This window comes from Coffea eugenioides, chromosome 2 (assembly GCF_003713205.1).
Source record: "Coffea eugenioides isolate CCC68of chromosome 2, Ceug_1.0, whole genome shotgun sequence".
In the NCBI taxonomy this organism is placed as follows: domain Eukaryota; kingdom Viridiplantae; phylum Streptophyta; class Magnoliopsida; order Gentianales; family Rubiaceae; genus Coffea; species Coffea eugenioides.
In genome coordinates, this window is record NC_040036.1 from 29,794,733 (window position 1) to 29,822,267 (window position 27,535).

Sequence of the window (27,535 nt, forward strand, 5' to 3'; positions counted from 1 at the left end):
GTCACAGGTGATTCCACCCAGGCATTTGGGGTACAAGGGGTTAGTGGTCATCTATCCAGTTCATCACGCGCTGCCTCCTCTCTTCATATTTCACCACTAAAGTTTGGTACTCCGTATCTCGATCCTGGAATAGGGAAGTTACTTCTTCAAATCTTTCATTATACATATCAGTTTGTCCCTTCTAAACTTCCATTTCCGCTTTCAACTTATTGACCTCTTCTCTTAGACGAAGGGCCTCCTCATGCCAGCCTTCCATGTTCTGTCTCATGTGTTCCCTTGACACTATTAACATCGAGATCTCGTGCGTTTGGTCAGCTACTCGATCAGCCAACGCATGAACCTTCCTAACTCCGTCCGTGGCTCTCTCTAACTCCTCAAGGTACATGTCCCTATATAATCTTTGTCTCTTCCTAAGACGGGCCACATCGCATCCTATCACATGAACTGGGTAGTCGCAATCCTAGTGCTCCCTGTGTACCAGTTCGGCCATCTCCTACAATGCCAAATGGAATACTATTAGTCATGATTTCTTCCTCTCTAAGGTACACAAATCTTTTCAAGCTTAATTTACTAATCACCGCCATTCATTTCTTAAACCGTTCTATCTTATGGTGTTATTTCGAACCTAAACTCTGATACCACTAAAAATGTCATGCCCCGAGCCTGCACGCGCCTGTCACGTGACATCCGCTGTATTCTCAAGTCCCGCTCAAGAATACAAGACAACATTAAACTAGACTAAACTTTAAAAGTACTCAATAATATAACTAAATAAAGTACGAGACAAATCTCATATGAAGGATAGTCTATGAATATCCAATAAGTTCGTACATTTATTCTCTGGTTGAAACAGCAGAAAGAAAAGTAAATAAAACTAACAACTAGAAGTAGCTAGCTTACTAACTTCTGTTCACTTAAAAACTAATAAAAGTCATACTCAGGGTCTTCTACGTAAATCGACTCATACTCTTCAAAATCTGCAAAGATAGTAAAAATGTGGGCTGAGCGATAAGTCGCTCAGTAGGTAATATCTACTCTTCTGTTGGACCATGCACTCATAACTTTACATATACATACATATATAAATCAAATTATTTGCACATCATTCACATCCATAATCATGAAAATAATATTATGGGTAAAACAATTAGTAATAACGAGTGACAAAGCAATTTCAAAGCATCTTATTGGTAACCGTACATGAAAGTCATAAAATCATAGATCATTTTATATTAATTCATAAGTCTCTTCAGATCAGCTCATTACAAGTGCATGTAATGACCGGCTACTAAGTACTCAGCCTAGAGATTAAACCCCTTCTAAGTGGGCGACCAATATGTTTCATGACTACCGATTGGTCTCATTACATACATGGATCAATCGGTCGGACTTTATACCAGACTACCATGACTTTGTCAATCGGCCGGACTCTATACCAGGCTACCATGACCATTAGACAGGACTATAGCCCCTACCGTCTATTCCATGATTGTTTTGAGCTTTTCTTGATCTAAATTCACTTCACACGTCACATGCATAGTACTTGATTTCATAAAAGATACAGCTCATTCGGTATATAATAACATGTCAAGAGGTTTCAAATAAATCACATGGTCCATTTTTGCATAGTCAAAATAGAACTTGCTTAAATAGTCAAGTAAATCATTTAATCAAAAACAATTCAGATTAACACGTAAAAATATAATCAATGACAAAAATTTCACTTTAAACTTTTGAAATCTTAGAAGGGTAAGTACCACCTACCTTTGTCTGGCTACTCGAGTGGAACTGCTTTAGATTTTTTAAACTTGTGTCATACCTATCAAATGCATAGGTTTTCTAATTAGTTGATATTTCCTACAGATACATAAATATACAAACTCTGAGCAAGTTAAAGATTCTTGTCTAGACCATTATATGAACCCTAGTAGCATTTTCCCAAATTGGATGATTTCTATTTTTGGAAAGTTTCCTAAATTGGAGAGTTTCTATTTTTAGAAAATTCCTTAATTTGGAAGGTTCTCCTTTTTGTAAAGTTTCCTAATTTAGAAGAAAATAATTATTCATCATCATATTTATTATCTTGACTATTATCTTACTATACATATTTATGATTTATTATTATCCATTATGATTATCAGTGTTATCGTTAGTATTGTTATTATTGTTATTATGATTATAAGTGCTTCGTTTAACCATCTAGGACTTATCTTACATTGTATAAATTAATCTGATAAGGCTAGATTAAGATATTTTATATTTCTATCTAAGTATCCTAGACTTAATTAATTAAGTACAAGCTTAAATGACTAATCTTTAACTCCGAAAATTATCTGTAGATTGGATTTTGAAATTTAGTTCCTATGTTAGTCCATAAAAGATGGCCTAGTTATTTCTAAATTTATTTACTAAATATTCACTAAGCCCATGCTATCTTTCTAATCCAAATATACTTGCCATTATACATATATATATATATATATATGTTTATTTATTTAATATTATCATAACTATTGAAAAAAAAAATTCTATTGGCTTGCACTCCACTGGCGTTGCCAAAGCTTTTGCCAAGCCATTCTTGACTTCTACTTCTTTTTTTTGCTGGCCAACCTTGGCAATTTGGTTCCTCTGTTGCCAGCCATACGCTGGCGACTTTCTCCCTTCTTCTTCTTTTTTTTTTTTTCATTCAGTTGGCCGAAAGGTTAACCTTTTCATGTCGCCAGCCCTGTGCTGGCGGCTTTTCCTTTCCTCCTTTCTTTTTTTTTTCCCAGTTGTTGCGTTGCTAAGCTTTAGCAACGCACACAACAGTAGCGGCAGCCGCCGCTGCTCTTCCCCTCTTTCTCTTTCCTTTTTTTTTAAATAACCTTCCAACAATTTGGTAATCCTATTCATCCCATAATTAGAATTTAATACCCTAATCCTACTAATCCAAACCTAAATCTTCCTAAATTTGTCATACAGGCATAAATATATCTCAATGTACATGTACTCGAAATTTTCAAAATAATTCGTGGAACTAATAAAACTCAAGAGAAAAAGAATTTTAGCGTGCGTTCGGAACTTACAGGTCTAGGCGCTTAGTTGTCTGCTTGTTCGACGACAACGACGTCTTCTCTTTCTCCTCTATTCTTAGTGGATTCTTGCTCTAAGAGAGGCAGACAAGAGAAAGGTAAGAATGGTGTTAATTTTTTTCTCTCTATTGCTTTGATAAAATTCTAAATCCTAGCAACTACCCACTAGTAGGTGGTTTAGATATGAGTTTTACTTTATTATAAACTCTTATTCTATCTCATCTCCTAATTACTCCTCTACCCTATCCTACTAATAAATTTTATATTATTTTTTTTCACCCATAGTAATTTTGCCTTTTCAATTAATTGAGCAAAATAAACTAATAAAAAAAATGAGCCAGGACGTGAGTTTTACATGGGTTGGTTGCATCATGTTCGCTTTCACGAATAACTATTGAATTTAGTGCCACTATATATATAGGTATATTTAGGGGAAAAAAACCCAAATAATCACACCTTCAATTACAAATACTTTTGAATAGGTGACTACGCTTTTTGTTTGTGCGTGTGTGCGTCTGAGTTGATTTCTTGGCTGTTTGTATGTGTAAACTAGGCTTGCGTGGGAACTTTAGACCTGTTAGCAAGCTTCCTTACCATGGAAAAGTAGTATATATTAGTAAGGTGTCATTGAGTTTAAGCAATTCCTGATTTTCACTTTTCTGTTTGATGAGCAGAGGAGAACTGGTCTGAGTTTTTTATATAATTGATTACTGCTTGAAATTGTCATTGTACTGAGAAGTAATGAAGAGAAAACAAACTTGATTAAATATATAGAGAATTATGCAGGGGTGAGGGAAGGGAAAAAGTTGAAAGAGAAAAAGAAGCGAAAATAAGAAACAGATAATAGTAGCAATGCGGAAGTTGTATACACAATCTATAAGCGCAATAAGTGTCTTACAATGAATGAGCATGAGCAATTGCTTTCACTGCATGATGTTTTAGGCTCTGATATTAAGTGTGAGCAGAAATCAATAGAATGAGTTTCCTGTTAGAAAAGTTAAAGAACAATGTCCATGCTGCTATAAAAAAAAAAAAAGGCAATAACTGACACGCTAGTTCAGGCTTGTGTCGTGAACTATGTGTTACACATGAGCTCAAAATGCTTAGTCCATTCAAAGAGCTCCAGTTCTGATTTCCTTTCTGCAGCACCATGAATCTAGCAATTACAAAATTGTCCGTGAGCAAAGCTTGTAACAACTGAAAAAAATCCAACATAAAGCATTGTCAACGAAAACATTTTTTTTATTATATAATAAAAAGATCATGCATCTATTGTGACTAAATGTGAAATGAAAATGCTGCGTTTCTCAATCTTCATTACACAAGGAGGAAAGTTTTAGTCAAAGTAACAGCAGGGGAGTTGGTATGTGGAGAAGGTGCGAGTATAATAGCATAGAGGTAGTAATAGATGGGAAAACACTGAATATCCATTATGTTGATGTAATCTAAAATGGATGCAGCAGAAGAAATAAGAGTCTGTATACTTCTGATGTAGAGAAGAAAATGAAACAAGAAGATTAATACTTGAGTTATTGTACAGCATTAATGAGATTTTATGCTCACGATAAATCAGTGAATAGTGGCATCCAACATTCCTAATGCTCAAATTGCAAGCATCTTGCTCATAGTGTCCTGATGCTTATCCAGAATAAATTTTTCCAATTGCTGTCTGTTAAATAAGGTAAAAAAATCAGGGAATCACTGTTAAATGAGGCAAAAAACTACCTGAATGCATCAACAGGGGAATCGCTGGCACATCTGATGTCAAAGGCTCCAGCAATGATATGGCCTCGCTCAGACCAGTACCAGCACATGATATGCCAAACATAAGAACTGGACTTTGATGAACATGTGGATTATATGATTCAGAGAGCAGGGAGACGATTTGAGGAGTCTACATTTTAAGATTAGCAACTCAATTAGATGGATTGTTCAATATGTGCATTTTCATCGATCCCTGTAGAAGGTTAGAAAAAATTAAGAGCGAATACATCATATGAAAAGTTGTTCGGAGAAGTAAAGCCTTGGTGTCAAATTCTTATAGCCTAGAACATAAACCATATGCAAGTGCCAAACCTGAACGTAAGAGAAACTAACCCAGTGCTAAAACTGCAGTGTGCCTAACATTGTCACTCAATTCTGATGCAGCAAAATGCAGCAGCTGTCGAATGGCCTTGTTGTTTGCAGTTCTACTGTAAGCCAATGCAAATGCATACATTTATCCATAACGTAGTATGGGGTCTTGATCCCAAGTTATCTGCTCAATCAGTGTATCAGTTGCTTCTTCTGTTCCATAAACTGTCAAGAGCTATCCCCAATGCCAAATCGTTAGAAATGTCCAACTGACTTTTGATTTCTCTTTTTCAAAAGAGAGAATTCATTAAGCTTTTAATTTTAGAAATAGATTATAGACATTAAGCAGAGATGTTCAAGTAAAGGACATTCTTTAAGGTAGGTACTATGTTGAATAACTTGTAGGAGACAATTTTTAAAAAAGGCGGAAAAGTGCAAAGATAAAAATAGGTACTTTTTTACATAACACAACAAGGCAAATACCTCAGCATTAGTGCTTGTTAGACTATCACACAGGAACTGATTTATGCCTTCCCCATAGTAGACAATGCTTGTGTTTCTCGTAGTGCTGTTGTGTTAAACTTAGCCTAATTTATAGCCCTGGTGAGCCAGTTCTGAGAGTTTAAACAAATACGAAATGTTAGATAGAAATGACTACTTTTATCATTATGCAACATATAAAATGATGAGCAAAGCAGGTGCACAGTAAGGTGTTGACGGTTCTGACAGCATGCATAATGCTATTAGCGTATATAGTTGCATTATGACAAATACCATTTCTCATCTCAACAGATTGCTTTATTTTGTTGAGAATTAGGACATGCAATGTAATATGCAAAAAACCAAAAATTAGTAAAATACTTCAAAGAAATCCAGTAAACTGAGAAACTATCTTGGGAAGAGAAGAAAAGAAAATAGGGAAAATGCCTTAGTTATAATAACTCCATGAGAATTGCAATGTCAACTGTATGGAAGTCTCTCCAGACAGTATTCCTTTTATTTTTGATAACCTCTCAGCATAAACATGTTCCTTGAGACTGGAAAGTTGGTCCTTCATTTTCAAAAGAAAAGCTTGGTGTTCATTCTCTACAAGGTTAAATGCTATTTGAAATCCCAATAAAGCATCATTGTTGCTTTCTGTTCTTAAGAGTTTCTCAAATACAACAGCAATGTCCTCTGGTCTATCCAAAAACATGAGAAGCTGACATATGCTTAAATAATGAGCTGATGTCTGTTTTTAGAATACTCTAACAGGAAGATGCTGTATCTGCATTAAAGTAGTTGAGGGTCAAAATTTCTCAAATTTTGACATCTGATATATTTGGACTAATGTTCTCTAGAATTAGGAATAAGGTTAACAAGAATGAATTAGATAGATATAACCACTGTTCTGATATTTTCTAGAGCTGACAAAATTGTGAGAGACATGATTACAATAGTATAGGATTACTTGAATGTTGTCACTTCTTATAACTGCTTCCCCAATCTTATCCAATCTTTGGTATTTTATGGCTATTCTCACAGCTTATTGATGTTTTCTGTTAGTTATAAACCTACAGGGAGGTCCAAAAATGAGATAATGAGAAAAAGTTCAAATCTCTAGTGTAATCTAGCATTTCAGAAGTTTACATACTTATCAAGCATCCTTTCAACAATGGGTTTTGATCTTGAATCTATCTTTGCTGCTTTATTTGACTCAGCAGCCTTGGTCTTTAGGTCAAGACATTCGTCTATAGCTTTAGCTGAGACACAAAAGCATATAATAGAAAGATAAGTAAGAAGTGCATGCCATGGTTAAAAAGAAATGCATAGTTAAGTTATGTAGTACCAGTGCCACTTTATAGTCAAAAATCAGTATTTATCTAACCATGTATTATTTTCTTATAAATGCAATACATATAAATACTGAACAAATTTAGAAGGCAGAATTCAAGAATAACATCCTACCTATAATACTTCGGACATAATCTGAATCTTCTGATACATCGAATAGAAGGTCAGCTCCAAGGGCATACGACAATGAGTGATTTAGTTCATTCAAATAACAAATGACCTGAGAGGGGAGACAGAGATTTGTTATAAATAATGAATGCATACAAAAGCAAAAATAACTTATGCTTCCTCTTCTTGAGATGTATTTTACATAACCTGGTAAAATGTATGCTAACATATTAATCAAGAAGATGAGCACTCTGTAGAAGTAGGCTTTAAAACAAAAACTTCCAACAAAACTATTGTTTAGAAGGATTTCGAGTTTCTCTAATCATAAACTTCAAAGTAAGGTAGATGATTATTTCTATCATCCAATTTATTATATAAAACAGGCAAGAAGAGAATTAAAGATACAGGAAAAGCATGTTTGAATCTTTGAGGCCAGTAATGCAGCTAGTTGCCTCTGGGTCTCATCAAAGTCCTCATCTTCATATACACTCTCACTGCAAAACGATAAACACTCAGTAATCAATTTTCTGAACATACAAAAAGTTGTGTACATACAACTGCAAGAATGAGTAATAAGGGTAGCATCATGAGAGTTCAGCAATAACTAACATTTGCATAAAGCTTGTAATAAGGGCAGAAAAAAGGTATTTTCCCAGCAAAAGCAGTAATCAGTTGTATGAGCTTTAAGAAAAAGATCAAGCAAGAGGTTGGAATGACAAAAATGCCACCAAGGAGAGCAGATCAAATGTAATCAACAGTAACCTCTGTTCTTTGAACATTTCCTAAGGATATTTGTAAAAGTATAAGCTAGCTCAATAAATGAAGCAATGGTATGAGTTATTGACTCAGAAGGGCTAGTGGCTGAGATGAAAATTGACTCAAGAATTGAAGCAATGGTAGCTGGCAGCGAAGATGTAGAGATCGTAATGTTTCAGATGTTTGGATATCTATGGATATCCCTTTTCTGCCATAAATGATTATCTTTACGCCTGTCCCTTATGTTTAAAAGGGTATCAATGTCCAGTACGGGAAAATAAGTATTTTACTACAAGAAGGTTAAGCATGACAAAAAGATATAATAGTCGTTTGTAAAAAAATACATTCAGAAGAATTATATTGTACTTGTTCAAATTAAATTGATTAGCTACTCTACTCTACAAATTAATTAGCTAAAAATTAATTCCTTTTTCTTCTCTGTATTTATCAAGAAAGTGATTTAGAGGTATGGGTGAGCGATTGAAACAGAGGTGGATGGTATTGCAGAGAGGAAATGCATTAAGTAGTAGTAGTATGACTGTAGTTTGTGTTGCTGGCGGTTGGTTGTTGCAATAATTCCACCTATCTCAACGTTAGGTTAGGTGTTTTTTGTTCTATAATGCTGGCTGCTTGGCTCAATCTCAAAATGATCCAATTGCTAGAAAACATTACTTATTATTTTTAGCTTGAAAAATTTTTTTTACTAAAATATCTTACATAGAGAAGCAGTTTTGTAAATGAATTTTTTATTTGTTTGGGGTGTGAACAATAAGAAAAATGGCTTCATTATTTTGCAGTAGCAAAAGGTCTAACTTCTGAGGATATTAGCAGAAAGTATCATTGAATTGTACTAATATGTGGCTTGCTAAAGATTTTTTTTATTTTTTATTTTTGAAAGAATTAACTTCAATACAAAAGATGACAAATTTACACAAATGATAGCTCTTAGAAATTAAGATTGAGAGCCTTAGTTATGAGTTGGTTTTCCTTTAGATCCTTGAAACTTTCAATTTTCTACCAGTCTGCCATGCTGGATCTATTTCTTTCTGATAAGGAGGTTAAAGAATGGAAATGAAACATTGGTTTCCATATTTTGTATGATACCAGTCTCTCATGAGGGACTTGTTACGTTTACCAAAAGTCATTCCCAAGGTTACCTAGATTCTGAGCAGTTCCAGAACGAGGAACAATTGGGGATCATAGAATTCTACGCAATCTAAATGCAGAAGGCTGGGCGTAAGGTTCTTTGGGGTACTTAGAAGGGACAAAGTTCAATACTCATGAAATGGTTCTCTAGATCATATCAGAAAAATCGCTTTTTATGTAATTTTCTAGATAAACTATTCAAACATCAACATTTAGATAAATAATTATGTGAAATTGTCTGATAAGACACTAAAAAAAAAGAGCAGGTATTCTAGGAGCATAACTTGACTCCAACTTTCGACCTCCAAAAGTGGAATTCCAAATCGTCAATAATACTTATTAGAATTGCACTTATCGAATTCAAAGTTCATCAGGACTCAAGCAATTAATGGTAACACAGTAGTAAAACCTAGATGTGATTCCTACATTTCTTTTATTCCATTTCTATTTATTTTTAAGTCGGATTTGGTCTTCAAACTCATTAAGAAAAACTGCATCATTTTTTATATCATGGCTATCATAAAAGAAGGTAAAACAAAACTTAAACAAATAGATTTGGACTTGTCTCAACTTTTGAGACAACATAATGATTTGGAGCAAGGAAACATATTAGTTATTGATTATGTGCTTAAGTTTCTTGAGCTGTTTGTTCAACATTCAGTTGTTGCAAGTCCTCAAAAAACAATTAATACATAAAAGCTGGTCTGTAGTATGAAATTATAAAGCAGTTGCAGGAAAAGAAGTTTATATCAACTAAAGGATGCTTTTTGAGCAAAGCTGTCAAGGTAAATCAGTACTTGAGTCATGGGAGGTTGGAAATGAAGAAATTCAAGTGATAAAAAGAGCACTTAATGGACTCAGCTGAAGCTTTCCTATATTCTGAACTTGCAGAGACATAAAACATGAAACTTTCCCATGAGAGAAATTATACAAGTGCAAAAGACCATATAAAATGAAAGCTATATCCTCTCACCTCCTTGATTGGTCCAGAAAGGAGAGCTAAAGTTTCGGAATCTTCCTTGGTCTCCATCAATAGAGCTGCAAGCTTTGCCTCAGTGCGCTAACGAAGGAAAGTTCACTTCTCATCACGTGTCTATTGCACAATTTCCTTGCATAGGGCAATCTGAACATCAGATGTGGCAGGTATTTTGGCCACCGTATCAAGAATTCCACAGATAATTTTTGCAGCTTTTGCTTTGGGGATCAAGGAAAAGAAGGGCCGAAGTTGGATCAAAAGGTTCTTAAGTTCCTTTGTCTTATTTTGTAGAGAAGGATGTCCAACTTACCAGACAAAAGATGTATGAAGACGCTTACAATTTTGTCGAAAGAATTAAAGGCTAAGCTGCATCTCCACACAATCAGTGCCCAAGCCAGTGGACCCTGCAGTTATGTGAGGAGTCAAGACATAAAGAAGCAAATCTTAATGCTATTTAGATGAAAACAAGGCATCTCCAGATTGATTGCTTACCTCTGCAAAACAGAAGCAAATCATGAAAAACTTCTCATTTCTAGGAAAACAAAGAAGCATGACCAAGAATAGTGTGTTGGCGTAGTAGCAAAAGTCCTGAATGGCAAAAGAAGTACATAGTGACACAAGAGAAAGTACATTTTGTAGGAGATGAAGTCTACACTGAAACAGAAAAATTCACAGATAACATGTACCATCAGAATTCCAACTAAACATAAAGTGATTTTGTCTAATTAGGACTCTAGAACCTCTTCGACAAAACATCTAAATAACCGAGATACACAAAACAAAAAATATTCGTATAGTTAAATGGGCCAAAACAAGAAGTTGCAAAACAGGAAGAGCTTACCAAGAGATAATAATGCCATTTCTTGTATCGATATAAAATCCACCGTAGAGGAACAAATATGACAGAGAGCAAACAATATGCATAAGGGACATCTTGAGGCCCTGCGCCACAATAGAAAAGAACCGCAAAAGCAAATTAGCAAATGACAATCCACAAGGCCTAACTAATTATTCGAGGGATAAAGATAACTGAATTATCAAATCTTAAGAATGTAATACTCACTGGCACCCAACAGAAAGCAGAATGTTCCAAACCCAAGAACACTCAACAAATAAGTCACCTATCAACCCAAAAAGCTCCCAATCAGTGCAACCTAAAATCGACATCCCAGGTCACCAAACCATAAGCAAACATGCTAGTAAAAGTAAATAAACTATGAATCCCGGAAACAAATATGAGCTACAAAGTTGTTCTTTTAATAGCCACTGAGACCATCTGACAAACATATGGTGGGTTTTGGTCGGTCGGTTACTTGATTACCTTGTTGATGAATCTTTCGTGCTCTTCAGCCCGTTTGGCAATCTTGTCTGCATGTTTAGACAAGATCTGTTTGGTTTGACCTGCTTGCTTCGACAACATCTCTTTCGTTTTAGCCACTTTCTGCGCAACAAACAATTCCTAGATGACATAGAACTACCCAAATCGCATCACAAACTGCAAAACTAAATCAGATACGTGGGAAAAATTAATACCTCTGATCGATCTCTGAGCCTTTTCATTTGATTCGCCATTGGAGTCCTCCGGAGAAGAAGAGTCTCCGTTGCTATACATTTTCTTGCTCAAAGACTCTCCTGTGTTTTCCCGCAAGTATGAAAAGAAGAAAAAGGTGGTGGTGGTTTTCTGTGCCCCTCTCCTTCGCCTGTTATTTTTGTGGGTTTGAGTGACGTATATATAAAACTGGATAGTACTAAAAAAATGGCCTGCTCCTTTATTGTTAGGGCCTCTGGAGAAGATGAAGGAAGATGAAGGATTGGCAAATATCTGGTAATAGATAGAAATGGCCTCAAAAGGGCTAGTGGCTTCAGAAGCTTGTGTTATGTGAAGCAGCGGTAGCTGGCCGGGAAAACATAAAAGCAGATATGGAGTCAAATGAAAAACAATTTCCATAACAAAAGTAGAAGGCTATCGTGAAAACACAGAGAAAAGGGGATGAAGTGCAATGATTAAGTAAATTTCAGACTTTTAAGCACTTGCATAAGATGTTGTACATTGGAACTTTGTTTTTTTTTTTTTTTAGCTGTACATTGGAGCCTCTAAAGCTTTTATATGTAAATAATAATAACTACAACAACACAACTTAACCCACACGGCTAGAGCCTAAAAAAATAAAAAATAAGTGGTTAAAAATAAGTAAAATAAAAACATGAAATGTCTATTCATCTTCAAGGGGGAGAGAGAGGGAGAGGAGGAGGGAAAAAAAATTAAAGTGATTAAATACACGGATAGAGAATAAGAGTTGACTTTCCTCAACCATTCATGGACTCAAAAATATCAAATTGAAAATGGATTTGCGTATACTCCCTCCGTTCCACTTTGATAGTCCTGTTTCTTTTTTCACACAATTTAAGAAAAAATAGTTAACTTTATTGGAAAAGTAAATTTAGATTGCTATTTTTCTAAAATACCCTCACATTAAATAGAGTACAACTTTATGGGAACTTGAATTGATAGTTAAAAAAAAAATCAACTCTCATTAAATGGAGTAGATTTATAATTACAACAACTTACATTGAATAAGGGTATTTTAGAAAAATTAAAATACAACTACATTCTTGAATTGGAAAGTGGACTACAATTTGGAACAGATGAAAAAGGAAAACAGGACTATAGGGAGTAATTTTCAAGGGAAAAGACAGCATTCACAAATCTCAATTAGCGTACTTATAGCATAAGCCTTAAGGAATGTATTATTATAACTGAAATCTCAATTGGTAGACTTATAGCGTAAACCATAATGACCGTAATCTATTTCAGATAAACTACAAAAGATTGTTCATACATGAACCGCTCATACTTGATTGCTTATTAAGGCCTTCTTTTTTCTTTTTTTTCTTTTTTTGCTTTTTGGTCTGTGCATGTTGGACCGATTGACAAGGGTTTGCAACTAGTCAAAAAGAAGATGAACGGACGAGTTTTAAGATTCTCACTGGCTTCATCAGTACTTATTTGAAGCACATCAGTGAATCTCACGTCAGCTTGATGCAGTCAATAATCTGCTTCTGTCATGCTCTTGGTAACTAGAGGCCAATGACAATATTCAATCAAACACCATAGCCAGGCAACTTCATTGAATGAAATTGGCAGCCCCAAGCATTTATGCTAAAAATTGGCACACTAGCTCTGATTTTATTTGTGGAAACAATGCATTGAAGCCTTCAAAAAACCCGTCAAATCTTTGTAATAACAAGCCGAAAAGGAAACACACATCTGCATCCGCTTCTCTATTTGCAATGAAGTAAATACGCATCCCATCCTTGAAGCCTGTATTCCCGAGCTACCTCAGCAGGGTTAGCAACCTTTATAATTCCACGCCCAACAATTATTATGTCACTGCCTCTTTCAGAAATGACCTAAAAATACATGCTTATGTCAGATCATACGAGGGTTGTTATTACATAAGCATGTAAAATTTCCCTACGCTATCTAATTAGGAAATTCCTTAAAGAAAAAACATACAAATCCAGTCAGCGATCAAAAAAATCATAACCCTAAGTATTCTCTGCAGTCTATGCATGTGAGCAGTGTAAAACTAGCCAGCACATTGCACTGGTTCTCAACTTTTGCAGTTGGTTTCGCAGGGCACACAGACTAAAATGGTACACCCTCATTAAGTATGATTTCTGTGTTAATCAATTTTTACTTTTACAATGCCAAATTTGAGCCCACCCCAAAAATACTTCAAAATTTTAAACTGGACTCAACTGGAGAAAAACCTTGAAATTTGCCTAATCAAACGGATGAAATTGACTAGAGCTTGACCCCATGAACATTTGTTCAAACCCAATTCAAATAATAATCAAGCTACAGCCTACACCCAAATACGATTCAAAGTTGTGAAAAGCACCAAATTAAGCTTAAAGGTTGTAATTTTTATCACCATTATCCAAATAACGTGAAATTTCTTGTTACACATTGTAAAACTAGCCAGCACATTGCACTTGATCTCGATTTTTGCAGTTTTTTTTTTTTTTTTTGCAGGACAACGCAAGATTAAAATGGTAAACTCTCGTTAAGTATGATTTCTGTGTTAATCAATTTTTGCATTTACAATGCTCAATTTCAGCTCACAGCCCAAAAAGTTTTTGCCAACCTTGTGCCTAATGCACGAAAAGATGTCCAGAACTTCTAAAAACTAAATCCAACTAGGCCTCTTACCAATAGCAAAATTTGCACCAAAAGGAAGTAATCCCCTTAATCTTTTAGCTAGTGCATGGAACTACAAGGAAGACCTGATAAAAGAAAATTGAACTTACAGAAAATGGGGTGTTATATTGCTGGCCCAAAGCATCTCCACCTTTCGCCAATTGAACTCCAGGGGTTGCATGAATTAAGGCTGGATTTCCTGGTCCACTAGGCCATGATGCAGGATTAACAGAAATGAATCCAATAACAAAATCTGAATGGCCCTCAGCAATTTTGACAGCAGCAGCTGTGTAATCTCCTTTAGCGAAATTACCAGATGAACTCATTTCTGCTAGTAGCAACAAGCCCCTACCACGAGGCAAACCCTAATTACAGCATTCCAATCAAATGTAAGTATCTCTAGAAGCTCACCACCGAAAAAAAAATAAACATTAAGTACATATCCAAACCTTCAATTTCAACCCATCAACAATTCCCGGACCTGAAACAATGTGAGCGTTGACTATATCTGCCCAATCCAATATTTTAAAGATTCCCCTGCAGAAAATACAAGCAAATTTTTTGACACTTGATTGTAAATATCAAAGGATAAATGAACATATATTGCAGGGAGCTGTGGTCTCACCCTTCATATTGCATTGTCACAGTATTACCAATGTCAGCAAATTTACGATCTTCAAATATTAAGAAGTTGTGTTTTTCTGCAATCTTCAGAAATATTTCATGATCAGCTTTCATCCAGGAAACTCAGCTAATAAAAACCTCAATACACTGCAGAATCGTGTTATCAAAACATGTGATAGATTCTCATTGTTCTGCTTGTTTCCCAAAGACAAAAGCATGATGCAGGGTATTATAAAAAGCAAGAAACCAGTAAAATTAGGGTTGTTCAAATGGAAAGAGCAAATTTAAGTTCAAAATCAGTCAACTGGGAGACAAGACAGAAACATATGCAATCAGATTCAAGAAACTTATCCTGTGCTTCACAATTTTACCAAATATTGAACTGGCTAAAATTTCACTTTTAAGTACCTCAAGACAACCATGAAGCAGATAAAATGGGAAGAATTGTCAAAGTATAAATAATTTCTAAGTGAAGGATGCATTGTGAATAGAAGCACTATTAGGCAAAGCTATTTTAATAGCATAACAGCCTATAGATAGCTTTACTGCCTCCGTAAGAATAATCTAACACAACTGATTAAAGTGCTGATCTGTGAAAACTGTGGCAGTAGATAATTGAGATTTTTTATTCAACATTGGAATTGCAAGAAAACCCTCAAGTCTCAACTAGACAAGCATATTAATCTATGCAAGCTGAGAGTTCAATTGACAAGACATTAGTTAGCATTCTACACTATTTTTGATGGGAAAAAAATCTAAATTGCCACTGAAATGAATGGATACTTAGCATAATCCAGAAGAAATAGAATCAAATTACCAATCTCAGTCCATGAGCATTTCATTAAACAGACATTCTGCTACCATGTCTTATTGCTACAGGCGCCAAAGGTTGTTACCCAATTGGCATCTTTCAAACAAGGGGTAGGAAAAGTTATGCGTATCTAACTACCTAACTGGTTTTCTCTACATACATATCTTGATACTCAAAACCACTCTGTTCATCAGGCCAAGTGAACAGTACATACGCTATTGATGGCCTTTTAATAATTATCCCAAGCAAGAAAAATTATGAAGTGCATTCCTTAACAAAACAAAAGAAATAGAGGCAATACATTAGCAAGTTTTAGGAAATCTACAAGGATGAAGTCAAATAAACAGAAATCATTAAGCCTGGTTATATCATCTTAATATGTCTAAAATCTAAAGAATAACACCACTATTCACAAATATGAGCAAAGCACTGCCAGACTTTTTCTTTTTCCTTTTTGAAGTTTGTAAAGGGGTGGGGGCTTGCTTAAATGTGTCACAATATAAATGCAAAGGAAATCAATTCTCCAAGCCTTCCTCCCAAGTACCTAAAAGTTAGAACACAACAGCAAGACAGCAAATGTCCATTGTTTTGGCCAACACCTTTATTTGCATTCAAGTTGATCCTATAAAAAGCTGAAAGACCGAAATTTACCGAGCGAAGTTTAGAGCCAAAATCAGGGGTGAAATCAGGCAAGATATCCACATGGGTTTTCAGCATGCAGATTTCAGGTCCAACCTGCAAGAATATCCATAGGCATACAAGCAAAATAAGTTTTTCAGCACTGGTCATCCTCCATATGTTGTTCTCTTCTACTTACTAGTAACATGTTTTCTTTATTCAGGACAAAACCAGTGCAGTTGATTGAGAAATAAAGGAAATAATCTACCATAAAGCACAAACAAACGAAATATTTTGTTCAACATGATATAAACAAGTACCATATGGTAAGTACCAATACCATATGGCACTAATATACTTCTATTGGGCATATATGTACACCGCAATTGACGTCTGACTAGGATAGCTATTCTAACAGAGGTTTTGTCCAAGTCTCATCAACAAATGCAGCTATCATCTCTTCTCCTTAATCCCACCCACAACTTCACAGTGAAAAGGAATTTAACAGCAGTGCCTCCATCACGAATGTAGTATATAAGTGTATTTATGCTTTTAATGCTGGTCATAAGCAGAGAAAGAATAGTGAGGCAGCCTTGGAGGAGTGAAGCTGTTCAAGAATGAAGGAGGAAGAGGGTTCAATTATCAAACTCTGGAAAGTAAGAAGGCTTTCTCTGTGTGCGTGTGCATGAGAGAGAGAGAGCCTCCAGTTCACACTTTGGGTAAGACTTCTTTAATTCGCTAGAAAGTAAAATGTTCAATCTTCTGTAATTTTCATAAAAGCAGAAGGAAACATAACTAATAATTAAACGAGCCTCAAGATTTTGGTATCCCAGAAATTTTATGATAGAACGGAATGCAGAGAACCATATATTAATTTTATCTACACTTGCAAAGAAACATTGTAATTAGTAATGCAACGAACAACCTGCAACAACGCCTAGTGATTTGCACTGGCCTAACTATCCAAGACAGCATCCTGTTAATCTTCTTTCTATAGAGGACCTCTGATCCTTTGAATATAATAAGGTTTATTAAGAGGTACTAAAAGGGCCTAACCCACAGATTCAACCTGGTAATTATCTTCTAATATGATAAAAAATATCAACAGAAGTAATATTCTTCCATTAACATTCAAAAAAATCCTGTAAACTTTTAAATCATATTCGTTAAACCAATCGACAATCAAGCACTGTGCCTAGAATGTGTTATAATTTTGGGAAGAACCTAAAAGAAGCTGTCATACACAACTGTATACAAAAACCCCCAAAAAAAATGATTGTTTTAGAAAATTGTCAAGCACTGTCCCTCACACGTGTCATAATATGAGGAGAACCATAATAGCTTTCAATTTCAAAAGCAGCTTCTAATAAACAGGAAAAAAATTCTATCCAGCATTGTTTTTCATCCTTTCTCAAATCAAGCATTCTATCAAACAGTTCTTCATCCTAGTAATGATTTCCTTGTGACAGTTCTCAACCATTCGTTCATGTAAAAATTAAGAATAAAAACAACACCTTTTAGATTTCCCAAGTTCTCTTTCAAACATATAATTCCATTGAGATGGTAGGGAGTCAAAAAATATGACCATTTATAAGCAATAAAGATTTCTTTCTTATGGTTCCTTCTACCTCCAACTTTATATAAATCTTCAAGAACTATCTAATCTTTTTACACTTTAAATCCCCAATCTTAAACAGTGCACTTAACAAAGGAAAATGTTTTCCCATCCAGTACTGCCTGGCCCTCACAAAAATAAGGAAGATTGAAGAGCTATAGAGCATTCCATTAGGCGGAGTCACCCTCCCTAAAACAAAAGAAGTTCGAACAGTAAAGATATATTCCTGCACATTTGCCACTGTTCTTTTATTTAATTTTTTTCGCTTAAATCTCACCATGTCTGCTATATCAAGCAACTCAGCAGCAGTCGCAACATCAGCAGCCAAGCATAAGTTGGTCTCCTTTTGTATCATTATCTCAAACAGCTTTTTCCCTGTTGGATTCTTTGCCAGTCTCACCCTCTCGCCATATGGCAACCTAAACTTGACCTTTTCTGGAGCAGCCACGGGGACTGCCACCTTCCGATTCTCCTCCAAAAACTGCATCACCATCTTCTCTGTTTCCTCTGACACCCTTCCCTTTTCCTTCAGTATCCTCACCATCTCAGTCAACTTAACCATTGAATGCAATGTAATCCCATTTTCTGCCAAGTTCTCCCGCCCTCCTTGTTCCCTTTCACCCAAAAACGATTAAATCTTGTGAAAATAAAACATGGTGTTGATAATAAATTTGTTATTGAACTGAGTTGTTCCTCAGATACCAAATCAAATTTAATAGGATCAAAAGACCAGAAAATAGCACTTCACGAAAGCCTAACTGCAATCGCTCATTGCTATTCATCAAAAAAAAAAGACAAAAAAACATTCACAGTAGTGGTAAACAAGCAAAAGACAGTATCAAAGAAACAACTCAAATAAGGGGAAAAAAAAACATTTGTACTGATGCACGAATTTTTACACTAATTATCACAGGACAATTACATGTATAGGGTTCAAGAATTGATAGTTGGTAGTACCTATCGATCATAACAACGGCATCGGTGACTTTGAGTCCCGCATGGCGGAGGGGAGAGGCGGTTTCGAGAACCGATGCGCCGGAGGTGACGAGGTCCTCAATAATGAGACAAATTTGGTTAGGTTCAAAGGCGCCCTCAATGGTTTTGGCAGTGCCATAGTCTTTAACCTCTTTGCGTCGCATGAGCATGGGTATATTGTTGGCGACGGAGACACAGGTGGCAATGGGGAGGGCGGTGTATGGAACACCGCAAACGACGTCATACCTAGTGGAGGAAGGGAGAGTGGAAACGAGGGTTTGGGAGATTTGCCGGAGAAGTGTAGGGTAAGATACTATGAGACGCAGGTCTATGTAGATCGGAGAAGAGATGCCTGATTTTAACTTGAAATTGCCAAATTTTACGGCAGAGATGTCGTGGAGTTGCAGGATTAAGTTCTCCATGGTTGATGATACTGACGATGAAGATGATGACATTCCTCTTCAAACTAAAATAATTTTTTTTTCCTTGGAAACAAAGGGAAGAACAGCAAATGATTTGCCACAACCAATTTGTTTATAGGATTCTATTATACGGGTAGTGTGAATCACACCCTTTTATTTGCTATTTAAAGTAGCCTGGGCTTTCGGTGGATTTATACAGAACTTAATTTTGACTCTTAAGAGACTTTTTCGTATGATTTTTGACTCCAATGAGTAATACTTCGGGATTAAACCAATTTTAATAGGGAATCAATCTTTGTAAAATAAAAAAAAGGAGGGATTAAACTAAGTTTCTCGCAAATTGGGAGCGAATTTATAAGCAACATTGTCAAGTTTATTTTAACTATCAAGAGAATCCGCTCCAATAAACAATGCTCTGTATTTGTTTAGGAGGGTATTAATTTTTATCTAAAAAGAAGGAGGCAATTAAAGTGTTTTCCCAAAAGATTAAGAGAAAATCCTTAAGAAATTTGATCTAACTAAATAACTAAATATAAGACTAACTTTGGCTCTCCTTATTTAGGAGGGATTAAAAGTATTTTGACATCAGTAGGTAATCCTAAATATTTAGTGTAAACAAATATAGAAGGGAACTAAAGTAGTGGTTTTCTTCTAAAGAACATTTATTTTTGTTTGAAAATTTTAAACAAATTTTTCATTGGCCTTTACCTTTAACTTTTAGTTTTAATTTAGGAGAGAACTACTTAATATTCTTGGAAAATTCATGAGGGAGTCCAAAGAATTTGATCTATACAAATACAAGACCTTTGACTCCAATACAATATTTAGGAAATGAAAAATCGTTCAAAACATTTTTCAAATTTTACAAAATAAATTTTTTCGTTCATCACTTTTAAAAGTATAATTTTACATCCGTTACAAATTTACATTGATCAAATTTGGTCCCTACCTAGGTTTCCGATTAGTTTTTAATTGGAATCCACCACATGTCTTGCACGTGATAATTTTTAAATGGCAAAATTGTCAAATCAAATTTTATATAATCCGATTCATAGTCCATCATATTTCATAAAATATATTTTTCTATCTCTTACATTTTATAAAATGAATTTATTTTTTCATCCCTTATTGATCATATGCACGAATAGCTTTTTTTAAAATATATATATATATATATATATATATATATATTTGATTTCACTTGAATAGTACAAATAACATGTAATATATCTCTATTTTTTTTAGTGTAAGCGGGAGGGTTCGAATCTGAAACCTCTCACTTATACTAAGGATAACAACGGGGCGGGGTTGGAACGGGGGACAAGGGAGGGGTTGGGGCCAAATTCCCCCCGCCCCCCCGCCCCGTCCCCCGCTCCCCCCACTTCATCCCCACCCCGCCCTGCTTCCCCAGCGGGTGCCCCTGTGGGGCTAATAAAAATTTGTTATATATTTTTATTATAGTTAAATTTTAGCAAATAATCAACTACTAAAATATTAACACATCACCAAATTATTATTCATTGTAATTTCACAATTGAAACTTATAAAAACAATGAAACAAAAGTTATTTGAATACAATCCAACATGATGAAATAAATACAACTAAAATAGTCAAGTTTTCACTTTTTGCACAAATACAATCACTAATTCATTATTGTACTTGTGTTTTTTTTTTTTGAGAAAAAAATGTTATTGTATTAAGTGTAATTAGGATTTAGTATAAATGTATTAGTAAATTTAGTATAACCAATTAATAATTTGTATTAGTACACATATATAATTATTAGTATAATTGATAATATCAATTATATTACATATACTAATATACATTATATAATACATATAAAATATTATTATCATAAGTTTGTAACTAATTAAATTATATATTATATATGTAATTATATACGTATATTTTTTTTTAAACAGTTGGTGGGGCGGGGGTACACTCCCCTGCTCCCCCCCCGGGGTCCAGTTTCTAAGAGGAGAGAAAAAAAATTCCCCCCTCCCCGCCCCCGCCCCCGCCCCAACCCCCGTCCCATTGCCATCCTTACTTATACTCCCTCTCCTATACCACCCTATCAACTTGTTCAAATGAAATCTATTTTTTTTTTAGTATAAGCGAGAGGGTTCGAATCTGAGACCTCTCACTTACACTCCCTCTCCTGTACCATCCTATCAGCTTGTTCAAATGAAATCAAATAGAGATATATTACATGATATTTGTAGTGTTTAAATGAAATCAAATAGACATATGTATGAATTTTCATAAATAAGAAAAAAATTATTCGTACACATGTTATAAAATGAATTTTTTCATCCCTCATCGATCATTTGTTTGAATATTTTTTTAAACCCATATATATCTATTTGATTTCACCTGAACAGTATGAATAGCATGTAATATACTCTATTTGATTTTACCCATAACTACAATTAGCTTGTTGAGGTGAAATCAAGTAAAAATATATTACATGCTATTTGTATTGTTCAGGTGAAATCAAATAGACATATACATGGATTTTTAAGAATAAGAAAAAACTATTTGTACACATGATCAATGAGGGATGAAAATTTTTATTTTGTGAAATGTGAGCGACAAAAAAATTCATTTTATGAAATGCAAGGGATGAAAATATTCATTTTATGAAATACGAGGGACTGTGGATCAGATTATGTGAAATATAATCCGACAACTTTACCCCTAAAAAATGATCACGTGTAAGACACGTGATGGATTCCGATAAAAAACTATTCGAAAATCTAGATAGAGACCAAATTTGACTAATGTGAATTTCTAAGGGATGTAAAATAATACTTTTAAAAGTGAGGGATAAAAAAATTATTTTGCAAAATGTGAGAGACGTTTTGAATGATTTTTCCTTTAGGAAATGAATGAATTATTTTCATGGTAACTTTAGGTGGAAATCCCAAAAAATTGGTGCAAGTAAATATATGCGATAACCCAGCTACTACTTCAAAAAAATTGATTTTTGTTGAATTTTTTTATTTCATGGTAAATTTGAGAGAGACTCCAAATAAGTTGACTGTAAATAACTATTGGGTTCAATACTATATTTAGGGAAGAACTAAACAATTTCACGATAAATTTACGTTGAATTAAAAAATAATTTGGTTTAAATATGCAAGGAAAACCAATTAGTGTTTTATTAAAAATATATTAATTGTATCCAAAAAATTGGCATGAATTCTTAATTCTTAAAAGGCCTTTTCCTTTGACAGCTTTTATTCTGAAGCGAACTAAACTTTTCTAACTCTAAATTTAGGAGGGAGTCTAAGAAAATTTTACATAGATATAGGAGGAGACCAAATAGAGTTTTTTTTTAAAGTATATAATTTCGTTTGAAAACTTTGACGTAAATTTTGAAAGGAACCAGAAATATAAGAATAGTTAATAAAACTTATTGTTGATGTTATAAGCGTGTCGTGTTAGAAAGTGAGGATTAAAGTGTCAACTCTTAACTACTAATACGCACACTTGTCAACCACGGATCCTACTACTACCCATTTTGTATATGTGTCAAAATTGTGTTCACCTAATTGGGAAATAATATTTTTTAAAATCTTATTTCAATCAAGTTTTTATTAAGTGGCATTTGTGTGGTTCCATCGTGTCGAAATCAAAATTGCCACCCCTACTTTTTATTGTATTTGGGACTTTTTAGTGGGGTCAAGGAAAAATAAAGGAAAGTGAGGAAGTTAGAATTGGTTAATTAAACTATTTTTGAGAAAAGTAAGACAATGAAAGTTGTAAATGAATCTGTTTTAGGGAAACATGCTGTTTAATCTCGAATATTTAGCACCTATGCAGTATTCGTTCTTAAAGTTTCAACAAAAACAAATATGGTCCCTAACATTTAGCACCTATGCAATTTAAGTCTCTAGCAAGAACAAAGCTAGTCAACAATTTGTCCAATTTGAAGTAGATTTAGAATAATTGAAAATTTTTTCTCAATTACTAATATAACTTAGTCACATGCAGTGAAATGTCCATTAAAATGAATTAAAAAAAAACAAAATAGTGACTAATGAAAAGAATTTGTTTTACATAATTTAGTAGGTAATATGTGCTTGGTTTTGCGTGATTTTGAATTATTTATAAGTGTTTCAACTAGGGTTTTGTGTATATTAATGAAAGGGTTTGAGTTACATTATTGCAAACTTTGCAGGTTTATTGGCCAAATTATTCATGTATTGTAGGGACTTGGAGCATGAAGATCATTTGCAAGGAGAATTTGATGATACTTTCAAAGATTTTGAAGTGCGAACAAAGGGAATCAAGTCCAAGTGTAATTAGGGGTAGGGCAAAAAAATCTGAAAACCCGAAAACCCGAGATGCCCGACCCGACCCGCACCAAAAAATAGGATATCCAATCCGATTTCTATCAGCGGATCAGATAGGGTCGAGTACCCTAAAAATTCGGATACAGATACGGATCGTAAAAGTAAAAACCCGCGGGTACCCGACCCGGGGGTATAATATATAAATATTAAAAATATAGGGGCAATTGTATAATATTTTAAATTATTATTAACCCTAACCTAAATGAATCCATCGGTCTTCACTCTTCATTCTTTAGCCGACACTCCCTCAATTCTCCTCCTCCTCCTCCTCCTCCTCCTCCTCGACAGTCGACAACTTCTTTCTCCATCTCTTCAATTTTGTCAAGTTGAACTCAAGCCTGCAAGCCTCAAGCAGACGATTCAACAGAGACTTTCAATTTCGATTTCTCAAGCCAACGCTGACCTTCATCTGCACTGCAGGTTTGTTTTTTTTTTTGTTTTTTTGAGAATGCCGATTGAGCAAATATTGGAGCAACTAATAATTAGACATCTCTTTAGGGGAAAAAATTAGAATATTCAACCTAAAACAAGGTTGTAGGCAGATTACCGAATGTCTAAACTAAGAAAACCAATTTAGGTGATAAGGAAAAAATTAAGGTGAATTCGATTTCAAATAATCTAATACTTAGATATTAGCTACTGTTTTCAAGGTCCCTTTATTGTTGAAATAGTCAATGGAATAATTTATTTAGATGAATTACTTCGGACTGCATGATCACAAAACTCAGCAGTAGAGCCGATAGCGTAAATCATTGGTAAGTTCCTACTATTAGAAAATAAAAGGAAGCTACAATAGAATAGTTCACTTGAAAAGAAAAGGAAGCTACTATTAGAAAAGAAAAGGAAACTACAATAGAATAGTTCACTAAATCTGCAGTATACGTACAGTAAGAATCTTTTGTATCTCGTTGATAATGCACTTGATGTAGTATTTTAGATGACTATATTTGATACTTCTGAAAGTACCTTAGCTCATCATATATCGACCGAACTATGATGGTATTAATTCCCAAATCAACCTAAAAGAATGACCTTAGCTGTTACTTTATTCAGTACTGAGATTTTTGTTTCTATGTATGACCCTTTATTTTATGTATTTGATGAATCTGGACATGGTTTTATGGGAGTTTTTGAGCTATGTATTAGCTGCGCATATGGTAGAGAAGTGGGATTTTCATTTGATTTGTTGTTTGTTTAGTAATTCTTGGACTTTTTTGAAAACTCTTTTTCCCAAGCACTAATTCAAAGCTCTGTCATTTTTTTTCCTGTTTTCGTCCCATCTTGCAAAATTCAGGCTTTTTATAGGCGGAAATATCTTTTGCCAATTTTCTGAATCTCTCAGGTTAGTCCTCCGTTAAAGTTGCACTTTGTTCTTTTCTAACGTTCAAAGAATATAAAATGGATTTAAGAAAACTTATTTGTTTGGTTATTGATGATATTTATGCTATAAAACTGGTTCTGGAGAGTGATTTTCATCATAGATTTTCCTCATAGGGGTACATTATGAAATGGCAACATTTATTTTTTCTTTATTTAAAGTGTAATATCTGCTCTTGTTTGGGTGAAATATCTGCTCTTGTTTGGGTGAAATATCTGCTCTTGTTTTCAGATGTGTAGTAGTTAAAGCTTTTTGAATTTTTCAGATGTCAAGTACGGGGGATAAAACAGCTACTACAGCTGCAAGCCCAAGTGTTAATCATTCATCATCAATGGATCCAAAAATTGATGCTAGAGCCTCTGAAACTGAAACATGTCAAGTACCACCTCATCCAATATCCGAGACAAAAGTGTCTACCAAGAGCAGTAGGTCTTGGGTTTGGGAGCATTATGTAGTTGTTACAGGTACGGAAACAAAAGACAAGAAAGCTGCTTGTAAATATTGTGAACAATTGACTGCCTGTGCAAGCAAAAATGGTACTACTTCTTTGAGTAATCACCTTCATAGGTGTAAAAAATATCCGTATAATAACACGGATAAGAGGCAAAAGACACTGGAATTTAAACCAAAAGAGGGAGGGGGAAAAGCATTAACAATCCATATGTTTGATCAAGAATCGTGTAGGAGAATGTTGGCTAGGATGGTGATTATAGATGAGCTACCTTTTAAATTTGTGGAAAGGGAAGGATTTCAGGATTTTTGTCAAGTTATGCAGCCACGGTTTGAAATGCCATTATGAAGAACTTTAACTAGAGACTGCCATAAGCTTTTTTTAGATGAGAAGAAAAGTTTGAAGGCATACTTTGAAACTTTATCCTCATGCATATGTCTCACCACTGATGCTTGGACATCCATTCAAAATCTGAATTATTTATGTTTGACAGCTCATTTCATTGATGATAAATGAAAATTGCACAAAAAGATTTTAAGTTTGTCCTATTACAGGTCATGCGGGTAAAGTTATTGGTCGGACAGTAGAAAAATGCTTGCTTGATTGGAAAATTAGTAAAGTTTTGACTGTTACGGTAGATGATGCTAGCTCAAATGACACTTGTTTGCAATATTTGAGAAGAAGGCTTATTAATTGGAAAGGTACTGTCTTAAATGGAGAATACTTGCATATGAGATGTGCTGCCCATGTTTTGAATTTGACAGTTAAGGAGGAATTGAAAGACTTGGAAGACTCTATTGTTAGGATTCGATTAGCTGTGAGATATGTTAGGTCTTCACCTGCTAGAGCTCAAAGATTCAAATCTTGCATAGAAAAAGAAAGAATCGAAAGTAAAAGTCTTGTATGCCTTGATGTTAAAACTAGGTGGAATTTCACATTTTTAATGTTAGAGGCTGCTCTAAAATTTCAAAAGGCATTTGAATTGCTAGAAACTGTGGATAGCAAATATGTCGAAGAGTTAACTCCACAAAGTGAGAATGATACTCGTAGGAGTTCTAAGGTAAGAGGTGTGCCAACTGAAATGGATTGGGAGTATGCAGAAGATTTGTTGCCTTTTCTTCAAATTTTTTATGATTCTACTGTGAAAATGTCAGGCTCACGTTATGTGACTGGAAATGTATATATGAATGAAAGTTTTGGCATTGGTGGTCTTCTTAATTTATTTCAAGGAAGTGATGACTTTGGTTTGTCAACTATGGCTGGGAATATGAAGAAAAAATATGACAAATATTGGGGTAATGTTGAAAGGATTGACATTTTGATTCTGATTGCTGTTATTCTTGATCCCCGGCATAAACTAAGTTATGTTCAATGGACAATTGATGAGGCATATGATACTAAGAATGCTGAAATGTTAAAAGTTAAGGTGAAAAAGGTGTTACATTCCCTAATTGACTTTTATTCTGCTGAAAAATCATCTCATATGGAAGTAATAAGTCAAAATCAGTTTAGGGAAATGGATAAAATGGATGTTGATACAATTACAGTTAAAGGGGCATCAGATTACATGCATGCAAAGTATTCTAAAAAAGATGATACATTGGATAGCACTCACAATAAAACGGAATTGGATATCTATTTGATGGAAATGAAAGAAGATTTTCATTGTCCAAACTTTCACATATTGGATTGGTGGAAAGATAATGCTCATAGGTTCCAAGTTCTTGCTGCAATTGCTAGAGATGTATTAGCTATTCCGGTGTCTACTGTTGCCTTGGAGTCAGCTTTTAGTACGGGAGGCCGTGTTTTGGATTCTTTTCGAAACTCTTTAACTCCAAGAATGGTGGAGGCTATAATTTGTGGACAAGATTGGCTTCGTAAGGGTATTCAACCAATTGATTTGGAAGAAAATATAACTGAACTTGAAGAAATGGAATCGGGTAATACTTTTCATATCTTGTTATCATTGCATTGAAAATTTTCTTATTCATTTGAGTTTCAACTTGTGCTAATATGTTTTTTGGTTGCTTTAATTTTTGAAATTTTTTTTCAGGTTTGACAGAGGAGCATTCTATTATTAATATTGAAGATTGATGATTCTTGAAGATTGTG

At 34.5% G+C, this 27,535-nt stretch overlaps 2 protein-coding genes across 8 annotated transcripts; both read right to left on the reverse strand.

Moving 5' to 3' along the window:
• Window positions 1-3,920: 3,920 nt before the first annotated feature.
• LOC113763253 (uncharacterized membrane protein C776.05-like) lies at window positions 3,921-11,918 on the reverse strand. 7 transcript variants are annotated; one of them, XM_027307009.1, is made up of 12 exons: window positions 11,497-11,918; window positions 11,285-11,404; window positions 11,027-11,084; window positions 10,805-10,905; window positions 10,456-10,551; window positions 10,274-10,367; window positions 9,961-10,181; window positions 7,092-7,579; window positions 5,628-5,758; window positions 5,169-5,379; window positions 4,797-5,028; window positions 3,921-4,227 (listed from the first exon to the last, which is right to left on the reverse strand). In XM_027307009.1, exons 1-7 carry the CDS (start codon window positions 11,533-11,535, stop codon window positions 10,081-10,083), a joined length of 609 nt encoding a protein of 202 aa, XP_027162810.1. In that variant the 5' UTR covers window positions 11,536-11,918; the 3' UTR covers window positions 3,921-4,227; window positions 4,797-5,028; window positions 5,169-5,379; window positions 5,628-5,758; window positions 7,092-7,579; window positions 9,961-10,080. The 7 variants fall into 7 exon arrangements, 2 of the variants coding, with proteins under 2 accessions (XP_027162810.1, XP_027162811.1); XR_003467318.1 differs by lacking the exons at window positions 10,274-10,367; window positions 10,456-10,551; window positions 10,805-10,905; ... (1 more) ...; window positions 11,285-11,404; window positions 11,497-11,918 and adding an exon at window positions 6,778-6,886 and having other exon boundaries at window positions 7,092-7,197; window positions 7,491-7,579; window positions 9,961-10,067; XM_027307010.1 differs by lacking the exons at window positions 3,921-4,227; window positions 4,797-5,028; window positions 5,169-5,379; window positions 5,628-5,758; window positions 7,092-7,579 and adding an exon at window positions 6,868-6,886.
• Window positions 11,919-13,004: 1,086 nt separating this feature from the next.
• On the reverse strand, window positions 13,005-19,373 carry LOC113762004 (uridine 5'-monophosphate synthase). Its single transcript, XM_027305233.1, has 7 exons — window positions 18,793-19,373; window positions 18,113-18,449; window positions 16,254-16,337; window positions 14,793-14,875; window positions 14,617-14,704; window positions 14,278-14,532; window positions 13,005-13,374 (listed from the first exon to the last, which is right to left on the reverse strand). Exons 1-7 carry the CDS (start codon window positions 19,263-19,265, stop codon window positions 13,246-13,248), a joined length of 1,449 nt encoding a protein of 482 aa, XP_027161034.1. The 5' UTR covers window positions 19,266-19,373; the 3' UTR covers window positions 13,005-13,245.
• Between the last annotated feature and the right edge of the window lie 8,162 nt (window positions 19,374-27,535).